Genomic DNA, 17077 nt, shown 5'->3' with positions numbered 1-17077 from the left:
CGCGCCGCGCCGCTCTCGCCGGAGCTCGCCGCCCGGCTCCCATTGAAAATGAATGACTTCCGGCCAGCTTGCCGCTCTCGCCGCCGGCGGTGTGAACGCACAGTTACACTTGAAAACTGCTCTTCAGAATCCTATGGGTGATGTCACGGACACTACGTCCATATTTTTTTTACAGTCTAAGGTTTTTGCTCACCCTTAAAAAGTGACGATTTCAATATGCTATAAAAATGGTCTGTGGGGTATGTTGAGCTAAAACTTCACATACACACTCTGGGGACATCAGACACATCTTGTAAAAAGGGGCATTTTAGTACCCTTTAACAAAAACAAAAAATGACATTTTCATTTTAGAGTGCCCATTTTGGATGTGAAGCACACCTATGATGCCTTAAAATGCTGACTAGCTAGGCAGCTCACTAGGTTTTGGAGTGCAGTATTCATGATACGTACACACATAAGTGCTAATATTATTACGAAGGTTGACACACATTAGGTGGAGTACTATGAACAAGTATTTCATCCTGATATACCCAGAATTTAGTGTTCTACTTTGGATAGCTCTTCATCATACACACTACATCCAAACATCTCAGCACAACTCCCATTACAGCTCAATATAACAGCATTATCTATAAAACACCCCCTCCTCCCCTCTAGAATGATTTAATGTGTGTGGGGAATAGGAAAAAGCAGCGTTTTATGATTCGCTCAGTTGGGTAACTGCCATCTATCTTCCTCCCAGTCTGAGAGAAGCCGTTTTGTATTACATTTGCATACCAATACACTGCCGTTCACACCAAAAAAAGAATATTTATTTAAACAAAGAGATGAGGATATCTTCCTTGCAATACGTGATGTATCTCCTCATGAAGGGAGTTTATTTTTTTTTGCTGGAGGTGTAGAAGGAGCGAGCTCTGTGACCTGGCAGCGTTTGAGGAAGAAACAGTTATGTTGAGTGTCAGGTGTTGCTTCACACTCTGCACACCTCCCTTGGGTTCATCACATTACACACACTGACTCATCATTGGCTCATACTCCTTTTATAATCTATCCCAACTTCTGTTTTTCTGGCTTCTTTTTCCCTCTTTGTAATCGAAGGAGCCTCTCTGTGTGTCTGTGTGGATGAGAGCTGTCAGAGGGCTCTGTGGCAGGACGGTGTATGTGACGTGACAGTGGGAGAGCTGGTGTAGCTGTCAGGGCCGCTCTGGCATTGACAGCTGTGCATGTGTGCGTGGGACGGGGCTCGTCGCGTGCTGCTTCTTCCTGCTGTCTGCGCTAATGTAGTTCGCAAGGTTGATAAACAGATCTGATGCAACCAACAGCCCTCCATCTTTGCAAAATCACACTCTGTGTACACTAACATTCAACAGTTTGGTGTTTTTTTTTAATTAATACTATTCATTTTTGGAAATAATACTATTAATAAATTGTAATAAATTAATATGTGCGTACTGAAAAATGTGTGTGTGTGTGTGTGTGTGTGTGTGTGTGAGCCTGTTTATGTGGTTTGTGAGGACACAAATTTGTATAACTACATGGGTATTACACTGGTATTACACAATAAATGTGGTTTATTAGGACATATCAAATGTCCCCATAATTCAAATGGCCTTAAAAACATACTAAATGATGTTTTTTTGAGAAAGTAAAAATGCAGAATGTTTCCTGTGATGGGTAGGTTTAGGGGTAGGGGCAGTGTGTGTGTGTGTGTCTGTGTGTGTCTTTGATGGGTAGGTTTAGGGGTAGGGGCAGTGTGTGTGTGTGTGTGTCTTTGATGGGTAGGTTTAGGGGCAGGGGCAGTGTAAGGGGATAGAAAATACGGTTTGTACAGTATAAAATCAATTACGCCTATGGAGAGTCCCTGTAAACCACATAGACCAACATGTGTGTGTGTGTGTGTGTGTGTGTGTGTGTGTGTGTGTGTGTGTGTGTGTGTGTGTGTGTGTGTGTGTGTGTGTGTGTGTGTGTGTGTGTGTGTGTGTGTGTGTGTGTGTGTGTGTGTGTGTGTAAGTGTGTGTGTGTGTTTGTAATGTTTGAGAAGGAGGAATTATACTAAATTGACTAATCCCAGCGCTGTGTGGACCAGTAAAGCTATGTCGGCGTCTAATGAAAAAATGTCAGTAGTACGATCAAACAAAATCTTACTGAAAGCTCTTTTTTTGAGATATCAACCTCAAGTGTAGAGCACAGCCTGTCTGACTCACTGTCTTCTGCTGAACAAAAAAGCATTTTTTTTTGTCCATAAAATAGAAGCAAATGGGGTTTTGGATGAATGGAACATTTTTCCAAAGAAGAAAGTAAGTTATATAGGTATGGAACAATGGTGAATAAATGATGACATGATTTCCATTGTTATCTGAGCAATCCCCTTAACCTAATTTAAGTTATGCAAGCAAACAAGCCAAGAATAACACCTGAATTATTCATCTTTCTCAGTAAAGACCCTCCAATAAGTTTTTTCTTTCAAGAGAGAACTTTAGACCTCATGAATTAGATTGCTCTCTGCAAGTGCTGAAACAGCATGACGTGAGTGTGTGCAGAAACATGTGCCAAAGCTTTGATATCTCCATATCAGGGAAGAAAGAGCAGTGTTTGTATGCAGCATGTGTTCCCATGACAACTATGCAACCTCTGACCCCATTTCAGACACGCATATCACACACACACATCTGCCGAGCTGGGTTGTTTCCGTGGCTACGCTGATTCATGTCAGAAATAGTTAGGGGCTATTTAAGATACTCATGAAGTGACAGAGAACCAATGTGATTAACCTGCGGGAAGAGAGAATGGAAAAGAGCAAGACTGAAAGCGATAAAGAGGATGAAAACTTTTGTAAATGAGTTGGAACTCCGCCCGGTGAGATATGAAGTGATAAACAGTATATGCTAAGAAATGTGAATATGCAAAACATTTCACTGGACCTTCTCAACTGATGTACTGAACTCCGTTAACTGGAGTTCAGATGTCACACCAGGTTATTTTCACCGTTTTTTCAGCAGAAAAACATGATACCTGGTCTTACATGTCTCACAATGCTCCAGTAGTGTGAGTGCAGCGCCTCAGGCCTAAAGCACACATGTCGAACATCATAGCGCTCTCTAAGAAATAGACTCTCTCACATGCCACAGATTCCGCCTCCATTTGTTACCCATTAATAAACCTCAAAGAGGGCTGTCCAGAGATTATTATAGGAGACAAAAGAAGAGAAGGATAAGGAGAGAACATGTTATTATGCCATTATTCTATTTTATACCTTTTACTTATATTTGTTTATTTTTGTATTTATGTGCATCTATTAACAAGATAAATTCCTTGTGTGAGTGAGTGGGTGAGTGAGGGTGTGTGTGTGTGTGTGTGTGTGTGTGTGTGTGTGGGAGGGGGGGGGGGGCATATCCCTACATAGGGAACATATCCAGTGGCGTAACTTTGTTTTAAAAAGTGGGTGGGACATAAATTGCATATCATATGCACGCGGAAAACTGCGTACTGTGCATACTGCGTCTGTGAGGGCGCTCATACGTCCAAATGAGCTTCGGCGTGCATATGATATGCGCTATATGGCGTATTAAGGGGGGTTGCATTGCTGATACAATGTTATATCAGATTTAAAATATGTACAATAACAATTGCAGAAAAACTGGTAAGATGTCCGGAAATCAATTAAATAGTTCATTTATTGATATAGATCTCGTTTAAATATAGCATCTAAACACATTATAGCGTAGTGCCAAGAACTTTCACGTGAATAAAGGCATATAGATTTGCACACTTTGCTTATATAATCCCTGGTCTAGTCTGTTAAACTTCAAAAAGTTCACCTTTCTAATCTGCCCTCGTAGCCTATTTTTTCTCTCATCAAAACCGAATATCATCAGTACATCAAGAGCAGGGACAGTTTTTGTGCATTTTGTTTCGTGATCTGACTGGAACAAATAGAAATACTCTGCAACGGCATTAAGTGTTAGATTAAAGCGCTCGTCGTCTGTGAAGACTGCATGAGCCGCGAGAGAAATCTGCTCCGAAACTTGTGAGAAACCGGAAGGAGTATTTTTAACACAGAAATACTACATCAAACGTCCAACATTAGTTTTTGAAACTTTGTCTATGTTTAGGATGGGAATCCAAGTCTTTAACAGTGTAAAAAGCTCAGTATGCATGAAACAGCATTTCACCCCCCCTTTAACAAACGAACAAAATGATGCTCTTCTAGTTAACCAGAGATGTTTTGTTTGTATTAGTTTATCCGTGAAGCAAGTTGTTTTAAAAAAAGTGGTGGGGACATGTCCCACGCGTCCCACCCGTAAATTACGCTTATGAACATAAGTTATGGGGACAAAATGTCCCCACAAAGATGGCAATATCCAAAATCCTTGTCCTTGTGGGGACATTTTTAGGTCCCCATGAGGAAAACATCTTATAAATCATACAGAAGGAGTTTTTTTTTTTGAGAAAGTAAAAATGCAGAATGTTTCCTGTGATGGGTAGGTTTAGGGGCAGTGTAAGGGGATAGAAAATACGGTTTGTACAGTATAAAAACCATTACGCCTGTGGAGAGTCCCCATAAAACATGGAAACACTACGTGTGTGTGTGTTTGTTTGTTTGCAAAAAAACTGGTTCAAATGAGCTAAATAATTTTGAACCTTTTGTTAATTTTACAAATTAAATGTATTGTAATATACCAAGTTAGAAGGTTCCATTTATAATTTATAGCAGTAGCTGATTTTAGTTTCTTTCAAATGTGAGCAAAATAAAACTTCTGAAATATACCCAAATTAGTCAGACTGAATCAGTAAATCTGTATCAATTTTTGGTGCCTTTCAAATGATATTGTGGTCCCTAGATATGGCTAGGGTTCCTTCTTCAAAGTCTGTGCTTTGATTTTGCCATTTTCCCAGTCACTTAGGAAGGTAACAACATACCTCTTCACAACAATGTGCATAATTTGAGGTATGATTCCTATCTTTATTGCTTTGTGCTGCAGTTCAGTGCTTATGGTTAGGAGTTCAATCAAATACCTTACATTAACCTTGAGTGTAACAAGGTTTAAAGGCTCAGGGAAGAAGGAGGCGAGAACCAGGGAACATTTAAAATAAACAAACAACAAAACGAAAGTAAAGTGGCAGCCCCTCACGGATGACTGCTGCACAAACAAAAGATGACATAAAGTCCAAGCCTGGAACTCTCGTCTTGCACTGTCCTCACTTTTATCCTTCCAGAGCTCCTCCGTGAGACTCAGGACTGGTGTGGCGTGCAGCCACCACCGGCCTCGCTCTGTCCCCATGGCTCTCTGCCCCGCCCTACTTGCCATATACCCCCTTCGCCCTTCACAGGCCGGACTGCACTCTACTCCCCATCATGCTGCACCTGGGGATAAGGAGAGACAAGGTGAGAGAAGAGGAGAGGCAGAGAGGAGAGAAAAAAAAATACTGGTCCCAAAACGCACTGCCATCCGGTCCTCCACCAGGTTGCAAGATAGCCCTTAGTGGATGTCTTGGTAACTCCTCCAACGCCTGAAGGACGGTGACGGCTCCTCCGTTTCCAGGCAGCCAGCAGTCCCCCATACTCTGCTCCTCCCCATCATGGTGGACGGCAGCAGACTCCGGCCTATGGCAAATGGTGGCGACTCTTTCGCTCCCTCTTGGACAGCAGCCGTCCCCCAAGAGCCCCTCTAGCAAAGTCACTCCAGCCCACCATCTCAAATGTCCCCTCGATGGCACCACAGATTTCACACAGTCACGAGAGAGACATCATGTTCCTCCTTCCTTCTGGGTTTCGGCACCAGTGCAACAAAGTTAAAAGGCTCAGGGAATAAGAAGATGGGAACTGACTCCTCATGGACGACTGCTGCACAAACATAAAAAGAGCACAATGTAAAGTCCAGGCCTGGTCCCTTTTCGTCTTGCACTGCCATCACTCCTCTTTTTATTCACCCGTTTCTCCTCCGTAATATCTCGGGGACGTTGTGGCGCGCAGGTGACGCTCATTACCAATTGCATCACTGGCCTCGCTCTGTTCCCGTGGCTCTCGGCCCTGGCTTTCTTGCCACAATGAACTAAAGTCGCTCCAATCATTTATTTCTATCAAATCTGATCCTTTCTTCGGTTGAGAACGACTTCTAGTGAGCATGTGAGAGTTACAGATAGCATTCTTGTGTTCAGGTCCACTTGACCTGACAGCAGCCATGTTTTCATCCAAACGGAGACATCCATCTTTAACATGTTAATCCCATAATCACTCTCTCTTTTTCTTACTCTCCCTTTTCCTCTCCCCCTCATTCTTATCTCTAGTGTCACAGAGATCCAGGGGAAATAAAAGGTTATCTTAACCCGCTGTCAGATAGCAGTGTGTCACAGAGCTCAGCGAAACCTTCAGGCAAACCATAATAAACAAAGGAAGAAAGGTCTTCACCAATCCTCCATAAGACCCGACAATCATCCATCACGCTCATGCTCGCTCGGTTCAGCTGGGAGACACAAACTCCCCAGTTTCTCCCCAGACTGGCGCTGAGGGAGCCAATGGGGCAGGATAGGGAGTGCTGGCGTGAGAGGGCGAAACATATTTGTGAGTTGGGCTGGGCTGATGGGGAATGCACAAGGTTTAACAGTTGACAGACGATGCCCACAGGGAATCTGTACCATGCTGACCTTGAGAGAGAATCGGAGAAACTAGCGAACGAGGGAATGAGACAGAGAGCGAGAGGCTGATTGTTATTCAACTTAGCAATGCAGGGATTTCTCTGTTATGTTGTGCTTAACATCAGGCCCCAGGAGCCTCGGCTGGCGTATGCTTTGCAGAGGGCAAGAAAAGAAGAAAGAGGAGAGGAGAGTTTCCCGTTTATTAGCAACCGGACTCAGACATGCAAGGTCTGTGCTTGTGTCCTGGTCAACAGGAAGGTCAGTGTGAGAGCCAGATGTAAAATTTGTCTGCAGAGTCCTGTGTGTGAGGTTATCTGGGTTGAGAGGGTGTGAGTGGGTCAGATTTGACCTTCATTGCAGGAATGAGGGATGCACTGATATTGCAATTCTTGCCAGTACTGATATGCCAGTAATTATGTCATGTTAGGGCAGATAACCAGTAAACGGCCAAGCTCTATACTATACGATCAACATATATTTGTTTTACAATAGTAAATTACATTTTAAAATATATTAACATTATATTAGTTAAAATAACAGTTTTTTTTAAATGTTATAATATCTCACAATATTACTGTTTTTGTTGTATGTTTTATATTAAAAGCAAATCCTGGAGCAGAAGAGAATTCTTTAAAAACATTAAAAACTATTAAAAAATCATAGAGCCCCCTAAACTTTTAAAGGTTCGCGATGTAGCTTTTGGCCCTCTGGTGGATGAAAAACAAAACTGCAGGCATTTTGCAGAAGAACATTGTTTTGGTTGTGCTTCAAATCTGCATGACTGTGTGGATGAAGATAATTCTAGTATTGCTCATAAACCATTTACCTTTAATTAATTGACTGCTACTAATAACTGAACAGATCTCTTATATCCAGTGCCGCCGTTCCCACCACACACATTATGCGCTGCGCGTACGGCATCAAGTGCTGAGGGGGGCACCACGAGAATTTTCTCTCAGCAAAGTCTCCATGAGGAAAACAACTTTAAAAAAATTTACAAAAGAAAATGTTTAAAAAAAGAGATGTTTTCTTTGAGGGTTAGTTGTTCAATGGTATGGGATAGACAATTGTTATATATTATTTATATTATATTTATGAAATTACATTATAAATTAGCATAATCAAGTCCTGACCATGAAAGAAAAACAAGAATGTGAATTTGGATTTACATATGCAGCAAATGTTTAGATGTTTTCCTTGACAATTGCTTGACTAGCATGCAGAATTTGAGAATGTCATGGTGAATTAATGAGTTAAAGCAATGACAGAGTGATAGACACACATGTAAACACTGTCTGGCATGCATTAAACGAACGCACGCTCATACACACATAAGCACACAAAAGCCCCCTGTTAGTCTCGCTTAGCCAGACTTTTGACTTGCGGCATCAAAATCGGTCCACTTTGTAGATTATTGTTGGCATGATGTGAGAGGCTGTCTATCTGACGTGTTTAGGTAAATCTGAATAAGGATCCATGTATTAACTTTAGTAAACATTAAAGGGTTAGTTCAACCAAAAATGACATTTCTTTCATTAATGACTCACCCCAATGTCGTTCCACACCCGTAAGGCCTCCGTTCATCATCAGAACACAGTTTCAGATATTTTAGATTTAGTCCGAGGCCTTTCTGTCCTTTGAATGTAAGTGTATGCCCACTTGCTGTCCACGTCCAGAAGGTCATGAAAACATCATCAAAGTAGTCCATATGTGACATCAGTTGGTTATTTAGACTCTTTTGAAGCGTTGACAATACATGTTGGTCCAAAAATAACAAAAAGTATGAATTTATTCAGCATTGTCTTCTCTTCCGCATTTGTTTTCAAACCTCAAATAAAGATTCAAATGGTCGTGCATCAGCAGATTGATTCGTGATTCATATCGCCGATGTCACGTGATTTCAGCAGTTTGCCAGTTTGACACGCGATTCGAATCATGAATCATGACCGTTTGAATCTTTATTGGAGGAACACAGAAGAGAAGACAATGCTGAATAAAGTCTTATATTTTGTTATTTTTGGACCAAAATGTATTGTCGACCCTTCAAAAGAGTCTAACTAACTAACTAATTAACTAATTGATGTCACATATGGACTACTTTGATGATGTTTTTATTCCCTTTCTGGACATGGACAGTATAGTATTCATACACTTAGATACGCTCTCGGACTAAATATAAAATATCTTAAACTGTGTCTGATGATGAACGGAGGTCTTACGGGTGTGGAACGACATTAGGGTGAGTCATTAATTACTTAAATTTAATTTTAGGGTGAACTAACCCTTTAACTAATAAATGCTCAGTGTTAGTTTCAACATTTACTTTCTATCTGTTAACATTTATTAATGCACTTTCAACTAACATGAATAAACAATGAACAATTGTTGCTATATTGCCAAAAGTATTGGGACACCCCTCCAAATCATTGAGTTCAGGTGTTCAATCACTTCATGGCCACAGGTGTATAAATCAAGCACTAGGCATGCAGATGCTTCTACACACATTAGTGAAAGAATGGGTCGCTCTCAGGAGCTCAGTGAACTCAAGCGTGGGGCCGTGATAGGTGCACACCTGTGCAATAAGTCCATTCATGAAATTTCCTCACTAGTAAATATTCCACGCTCAACTGTTAGTGGGATTATAACAAAGTGGAATCAACTGGGAACAACAGCAACTCAGACACGAAGTGATAGACCACGTACAATCACTGATTTGCTCAAGAACAGTGCGTTGATAGCTTCATGGATTGGGTTTCCATACCCAAGCAGCTCATCCAAGCCTTACATCACCAAGTGCAATGCTATTCGTGGGATGCAGTGGAGTAAAACAGATGCCACTGGCGGTTGCCAGGAGAACGGTACTTGCCTGACTGCCATGTGTAACGTTTTTAAGGTGTTATATAAGTTATATCACTTTCTCAAAAGGGATTATGGTGTGGGGTTGTTTTTCAGGGGTTGGGCTTAGCCCCTTAGTTCTAGTGAAATTAACTCTTAATACTTCAGCATACCAAGACATTTTGGACAATTTCATGCTCCCATCTTTGTGGGTAAAGTTAGGGGATGGCCCCTTCCTGTCCCAACATGACTGTTCCAGTCCTGAAGTCAATCCGATAGAACAGCTTTGGGATGAATTAGAGCGGAGACTGAGAGCCAGACCTTCTCGTCCAACATCAGTGCCTGACCTCACAAATGTGTTTCTAGAAGAATGGTCAAAAATCCCCATAAACACACTCCTAAACCTTGAGGAAAGCCTTCGCAGAAGAGCTGAAGCTGTTATAGATGCAAAGGGTGAGCCGACTCCATATTAAACCCTACGGGTTAAGAATGGGATGGCATTAAAGTTAATGTGCATGTAAAGGCAGGAGTCCCAAAACATTTGGCAATTTAGGATATTATAATATGTATTTGCATAATAAACAAAACAACAAAAATATATGTGAAAAAGTGATCATTTTCAAACTTCATACTGACCTCATCTGTTTTAAGGGGCGGCTCCCTCAGTCTTGTCAGTACACGGCCACTGTTATGATGATGACATATCTGTGAATGGTAGTGCATTAAATACCTGAGAAATTAGCAGAAATGTTTGACTTTCAAATATTTGAATATCTTTCAAATAACCAAATCCACAAACTTTGCCAAATCCATTGATTTTGTTTCCTCAGCAGCCCTCATCATAATAACATAATATCACTTGGCGCCACTATTGCTTTCATTCTGTTTTATTAGACTCCCACATCCACACTTGTCACTTCTGTGCTCGCCTACCGAGTTTCATATTATTACTCAAACTACAGAGCGAAGTTACAAAGAAAAAAATAACACCTAACAGCTGTATGTCAGATTGTGTTTCCATCTCTGTTCCACCTGCTTTCCTTTTTCACCTTCTCCCTCTCACTCAGAGTGAGATTTCAACACCCATTATACCCTGGTTGGTACCTGCTAACATCACACGTGGACGAGCCGTGGGCTACACTCGTTTACACGCCATTGTTTAGCTGCTCACGCTGAGATGCTGGTGTTAGAAGAGGATGCCAAAGGGACATGCTTGGGTGACTTTTTTGGGGAAGGGGATTTTTTTGTAGTATCCCTCGCGTTCACAGGCAATAGAGGAAAGAGGGAACAGATGTTAGCGGCCGCTGCTTTAAATAAAAACACATCTCTGTTGTCTTTCAGGATAAAGTCCGTGGAGAAGGAGGATCTGCAAGCCTTGTGGAGCGAACAGACAGCCTCCATGGAGAGGTATAACCGTGAGAATGAGAAATCACACAGTTGTGCTTCAATTTGCTAAGATATCAGTCTAAAAAAACCAAGAGCAGAGATTTCAGTATATATATAGTTTCTTCTGCTCATCAGGCCTGCATTTATTTGATCAAAAATACATAATTTTTTCCAGTCCGGCACAAAATGATTAGCACAAACGTACAAGACTTTGAAAGTGAAATGTAACCACAATGTCATCAGTGACTATGGTGGGTGTCTATGGAAACTCTTATGTCCATTAGTACATCCCAAAACACAACACTTGTAATGCCTCTTTGGCACAGACATTGGTCAACTCCAGCTGCTACAGCGAGGATACAGAAACAGCGGACTCTGTGCTTCTCACTCTGGGCTGTGTCTATGTTAATAGTGCAGATCATCACTGGCTGTGGGCGGGGCTTCCCCCTACAATGATGTCATTGCAGGGAGGGATTTGAAACAGCTCATTTACAGAGACTGCTTTTGATTTATGGGAATTATAAAAAAAGGAGTAGGTGGATTTTTAGCATTATAGGCTGGTTGTTCTCACACACTGACTGCGGACACACATCACTGTTCACACACATTATAAAAGTGAATTTTGCGTAAGTGGTCCCCTTTAAATGTTGAGCAGCAAGCTCAGTGGCTGCAGATGTAACTGGAGCCAATCAGCTTGTGCCGTGTAGATTGTCAGCAGGTTGCGCCATCCGGAGTTTCATGACGGAACTTGGTATTTATGATAATTATCCACGTTACATGTTGACAACTAATTCAAGGATTTGTATGTCAAACATCTGAGATGAATTAAATGTCAACACAATGGCAGGGAAACCTCTGCAAATATATTTTTTTCTAGTAGTTTCTCAGATACACACAAGTATGGACTCACTCACCAGGAAGTTATAAATAGAAGGATGTCAGGCATCTTGGGTCACATTTTGTCTGTTTTGATTGATGTCATGGCCCACTAAACTGTGCACAACCATAAACTATTGTGTATTTGTTTGACTAGGGTGTGATCATCTGTTTGTCTGTGTTAAAGTGTGGTGAGTGTGTGTTTATGTGTAGTGTCTGTCAGTCATCTGCGAGTGTCTCGGTGGATTGATGCTCATTCCTGGCTGTGGTTTGGAGTGCTGTGTGCTGTTTGTCATGATTGCTCACCAGTCTGAGATGGAAAGAGGACGACAAGCAGATAAAGAAAGGCTGAAAAGACCTGAAAGAAACCTGACTTATAGACACACTGGCAAAGACCACAAAACCCATTACAGGCCTAATCATATTTAAACATGTCATTATTCTGTCTCTTTCTAGAGCATGGATAGATGACAAGTCAAATCTCATTTGATACATATAACATTTTTTTTATTTCAAACAGTGCCTAGTACTGAAAAAGTAGGATAAAGGACAGAAGATGAGAGAAAGAGGTCCTGATGAAAGATGACCTGATGCCTTTGAGCTTAGAAAGCGGCACGTATGTGCGTGATGTTCTGTGTTTCGAGGTCTTACACCCTCCCCCTCCTTTCCATGTACCACAGCAGCTCAGTTTCAGACTGATATTATATAGATATTAAATTCTGTAATGTGTCAGCAGGCTTAAGCTGCGTGTGAAGCTCTGTGATGGAAGATTGAAGCACTTCCCACTCACAGGGCTTTGGGTTTCAGACTTTCCGCACCTCACACACACACACACACACACACACATACACACATACACACTTCACATCTCGGTTTTCAAAGCTCCTTTAATTTTCACCATCTCAATGGAGCCAAGATATCTGCAAAGTAGAGTCATATGTCACAGGCGCTAATGATTTATTCTGATGACAGATATCAGACTGAATCTATTTTAAATCCGACCCCTGTCATCTTCAACCATGGTTCTCACTCTTCTACACTCAAAAAGTATGGAAGGGTGACTCCTTGACTCCGAAATGCCCACAGAGAAGCCCATGTGCTCCCCACATTGCTTTCATTTCGTATTTAGCTTTATAGTGAACATATGTTAAGCTTCAGCATTTCCTTAATTGTTTAGGCATTCCAAAGAAGCCAGTGTGTACTTTAGGAAAATGTTTTATCCACGGGATTCAGGCACACAAGAAAATCCACAGATGTGAGCGTGCCTGTGGGATGGCGCTTATCTTTGTCTGACTTAAGGGCACCAGCTCAGATCTAAGGCCACCCCACCCCCACCCCCACCCCCCTTCTTTGGCTGCCTGGTTCCTCTTAGAAGGGCCAAATCTTCTTCTGCTTATGGAGGAAACTGTCTGATCTTTAAGTGATATCTGTTGCTCATGGGAAGTGTGTCATTATCACACCTTTTCCCAAAGTGTCTTCCTCAATCAGGGAGAGAGGAGGCTGCAGGCCAACAGATAAGATCAGCTGTGTTTGGGAATTTCCTAGTTTTGTCCTGCAGAGAAAAGATAGACAAAGTTAGATAAAGGGAGAGAAATAGAAATGTGACGGTTTCTCCAGGAAGTCTTTCTTCAGGCAGGTAAAGGGATTTTTTTTCAGTGTGGTAAGTGTGAAGGAGACCACCTCAACTTAATGTCATCATACACATGTCTATTCACAACGGTGCAATCCTGCAGTACCGCAGGCTGCCGTTTCAGAGCCCTCGTAGTCCTAGGACCGCATTTATAGGACGCTAGTTGTTTTGTGACAGCGCCACACACCAAATTGGATGTCTGAACAGGCCTGGTTTATACTAGCCTGGATGCCAGCCGAACTTAGCCCCGCCCACAACATTTTTAGGTCGGGCAGTTCCGTCTAGCCTTGCTCCATAGAGGAGTAATTATCTCCGAACAGAAACTGTTCAGACCAATGAAATCATCAGGGCGGGCTATAGACAATGACGGACAGATGATCAACAGTAACGTAATCATCACGTCATCAAAGGGGCTTGGGTTATATTTGTTCAACTCCTAAACGGAGAGCTTGTTTGTATCTGCATTCACCTTCACCATTTCTCTCTGAAATGATGATCATGTTGGGTAAGGACTCTGTGTTACCTTAAGTTCTTTTTTTTTTTTCACAACACCGGAAAAGATCGTGTATTCCAGCATGCGTTCAGTCAGGGTTGCCAAGTTTTTACAACAAAACCCGCCAACTACTAGCCCTAAACAATAGCTTCTCGGGGGGTTCTCTGGGAAAAGAAGGGTGTTTGGGGGGTAAAATGTGTGTTATTTTGACAAGGTTGCTTGCTAGAATTCGCCCTCATGGGTCTATATAATCACATAATAGTCGCTTCAACCCGGGGACATAGAAAACAACTCGCAGAAAAAAACGCGGACTTGGCAACACAGTGCAGTTGAGCTCTGTTGACATTTGGCAACTAACATAATGCGTCGCTTCGTTGCTCTGATTGGTTGTAGGTCTATCCAATTGAGATCTTTCCTGGTTGGGTTGAAACATGCCCCATAAACACAGCCCAATGGAGCATCAGACTCATATTCTGACTAGAATTGAGTATGACCAAGTCAGGCTAGGTTTATACTAAACTGTGCAAATTAGTGTGAGAGCGCAATCCCATTAAAGCGCAGATGGGAGTGGAAAGTCCTGTGCATGAGAAATTAGTATCTGGTTTAACACATGCTGTTTTGGGTGGTAATAATGGCACACATATCAGTAAGCTGACTAATGCAAACATTAGTAAAGTTGATTCATTTAAATACTGTCCTCCCATAAATTTTGCATCTGAAAGGGAAACTCCTAAAAATGCATATGCAATAAGAACAAAAATAACCCTGTCCACACCTTTTCAGTGCAGTTTTTTTTACTGTGTGTCTTTAGTAAATCCTGACAGTAGTTTTTTAATGCCAAAAGAGAGTTTGTGCTGGCGCAAGCAGTCAGTAAATATAGTGCTAGTTGTTTTGTGATGGCACCACCTATCAAATTGGATGTCTAAAAACAAGCAAACAAAGCATTTTTACCAAGTTCTATGGCTGCATCCGAAAACCGCTGCCTAACCGCTGCTACAAAGGTATGTAAGCATGTTTCCAAATCCTATAGTTAGGTGTCTAACTAGATAGCATTTATATAGGCATGATAGGTGTGCTCGTTCGGCAGAGGAAGATATTTACCAAGAGACTTTTTCTGCAGGTTACATGGTCTCACCAGTAAGGCAAGGCAAGTTTATTTGTATAGCACATTTCATACCCAATGGCAATTCAAAGTGCTTTACATAGATATTAATTAAAACAGTGGTAACAAATGCATGAGAAAAAAGAGTACCATGTGTGCGAATAAAAAATTAAAAACAAGTACAGTAGGTGGCGACAGTTGACTGTCTTTATGAGTTAGTCATTACATTTTTCCCCCCCAACCAATTCATTCACAAACACTGATTCATTAATGAGACTTGCAATGAACCATTTATTAAATCTTTAATTTAACTGATTCATTCAAAGTAAAATAAAAAAAGTTCACTGAACACTGATGATGCTGAAAATTCAGTGTTGCATGATAGAAATAAATTACATTTTAAAATATATTCAAATATAAAACAGTCATTTTAAATTGTAAAAATATTTAACAATATTACTGTTTTTACTTATTTTAATTCAAATAAATGCAGCCTTGGGGAGTATAAGAGACTTATTTCAAAAACATTTAAAAAATCTTTACTTTTTGAATGATAGTGTATTTCATTCAATACTAAAACATATAGATAATAATTTAACCCATTATTTGTGTATCCTAAGTATTGTTTGTGTTTAGGTAGTGTGTTTGTATAGCAGCATGTGCCAATGGCAGCTCTATTGGATCAACTGTAAATATATTAGCACATGGTAACTTAATTAACTTTGAAGCCTGCTATAGGTTAACCAGCTTACCAGCATCCAAAACACAACATGTACTGGTTATTCCAGCAAGGCAGGATACATGTTGGCACTGCAGTATTTATCCATCTTTCATGTGGTTGTAAACGGTTGCATGTGTCGTGAGTCAATGTGTTCACACTTTCCCCTGAAGGCTGTCCCGAGACCTGAGGGAGAAGGAGGAGAGCCAGTTGTCTTGTCAACAACGATGCGAGTCCATGCAGGAGCAGCTGTTGGCGTGGCAACAGAAAGAGGAGGAGGTAACCCGGAGACTGGAGCGGGCGGAGGGCGAGATGGAGGACCTGAGAGTAGCCCGGTCCACTTTACAGCAGGAGAGGTCTGTTAGACAAACACACTGGTTAGTCAGTCACACTACACAGCAGGAGAGAATAAATAAAGAGTTGCTTGCTACACACACATACATTTGTATTCAGCCACACTACAGCTGTACAGCTTTTTTTCTCTTTCTCTGTTGCATCCCTCCATCCCACCTGCTCCTATCAATAGTCTGTCGACACGTCGGGACCTGTAGGATATGACTCACTGTTTGCAAACCTGTTTCCTCTCTATCTGTCTTCATTTACAATGGTGAAAACAAACCAATGAAAGCTGTTATGCAGAAGCTGTGTTTCAACTAAAGCTGTGCGTTACTGGAATATTGCCAGGATTAAGGGGTGTTATTAGGCATGATGTGAAGCAGAATTGGGGCTGGTTTGCACAGAATGAGTTTTTCATTTTTAAAAATGTGAGACGAAGGGCAATTGAATGGGAAAAAACGCAAAGTCTCAAGGTGAATTTTTTAAGGGACGTTCCCAGGACGTGCTTTCACTGCTCTGCTTTTCCACCATTTTTCTATGTAAGCATGTCATTGACAGATGTGTTTGACCATTGTGCTCATCTCGCGCGTGACACGTAATAATAAACGTATTTTTACACCCCATTCTGCGGCTCGCATTTTGAAATAGAAAGCAAAACTTGTTTTTTGCATTCTACTGTGCTGATTTCCATTCTTTCCACTGCTTTTTCAATGTTCGCTTGACTTACATGGTTAACCACTGCGCTCACGTCCCGTCTTCATGCATAACACATTGTTCTTAAAATGCAACCCCAAGGTAAAAGTTGTCACACATAAACACGTCTGTAGACATCTTTTCGATCCGGTGCCACAAGGATGCAAAAGAGGGCATTGCCCCCTCCGTTCTGATATGTGCCCCCTCATTTTCAATTTGTCCCCCTCCACCCCCAAAACGCGATTGATTTCAACACTTTGGTGCATTCGATCACACCGGTGTGATTACAACGTTCAGTGCGTCACAGATAAATTTAAACATGCTTTTGCAATTTTAGAAGCTACAATAATAATCCTTTTAATTATAATTTAA

The 17077-nt window shown here is 41.4% G+C and overlaps 1 protein-coding gene and 1 long non-coding RNA gene across 3 annotated transcripts in view; one reads left to right on the top strand and one right to left on the bottom strand.

The window, feature by feature from the left end:
* Window positions 1-17077, top strand: part of lekr1 (Leucine-, glutamate- and lysine-rich protein 1) — a 114288-nt gene that overhangs the window by 68770 nt on the left and 28441 nt on the right. The window contains exons 7-8 of one of the 2 annotated variants that reach the window (XM_067419084.1): window positions 10813-10878; window positions 15850-16032. In XM_067419084.1, coding sequence (XP_067275185.1) covers window positions 10813-10878; window positions 15850-16032 — 249 coding nt within the window. Of the gene's footprint in view, window positions 1-10812; window positions 10879-15849; window positions 16054-17077 lie in introns of both variants that reach the window. The other variant, XM_067419083.1, reaches the window with a different exon arrangement.
* Window positions 15899-17077, bottom strand: part of LOC137043045 (uncharacterized) — a 29738-nt gene continuing 28559 nt past the window's right edge. Inside the window, exon 3 of the long non-coding RNA XR_010898409.1 lies at window positions 15899-16034. This is a non-coding gene — a long non-coding RNA (uncharacterized lncRNA). The remainder of the gene's footprint in view (window positions 16035-17077) is intronic.

This window comes from Pseudorasbora parva, chromosome 16 (assembly GCF_024679245.1).
Source record: "Pseudorasbora parva isolate DD20220531a chromosome 16, ASM2467924v1, whole genome shotgun sequence".
Taxonomy (NCBI): domain Eukaryota; kingdom Metazoa; phylum Chordata; class Actinopteri; order Cypriniformes; family Gobionidae; genus Pseudorasbora; species Pseudorasbora parva.
This window is presented reverse-complemented; position numbering and strand designations above follow the sequence as displayed.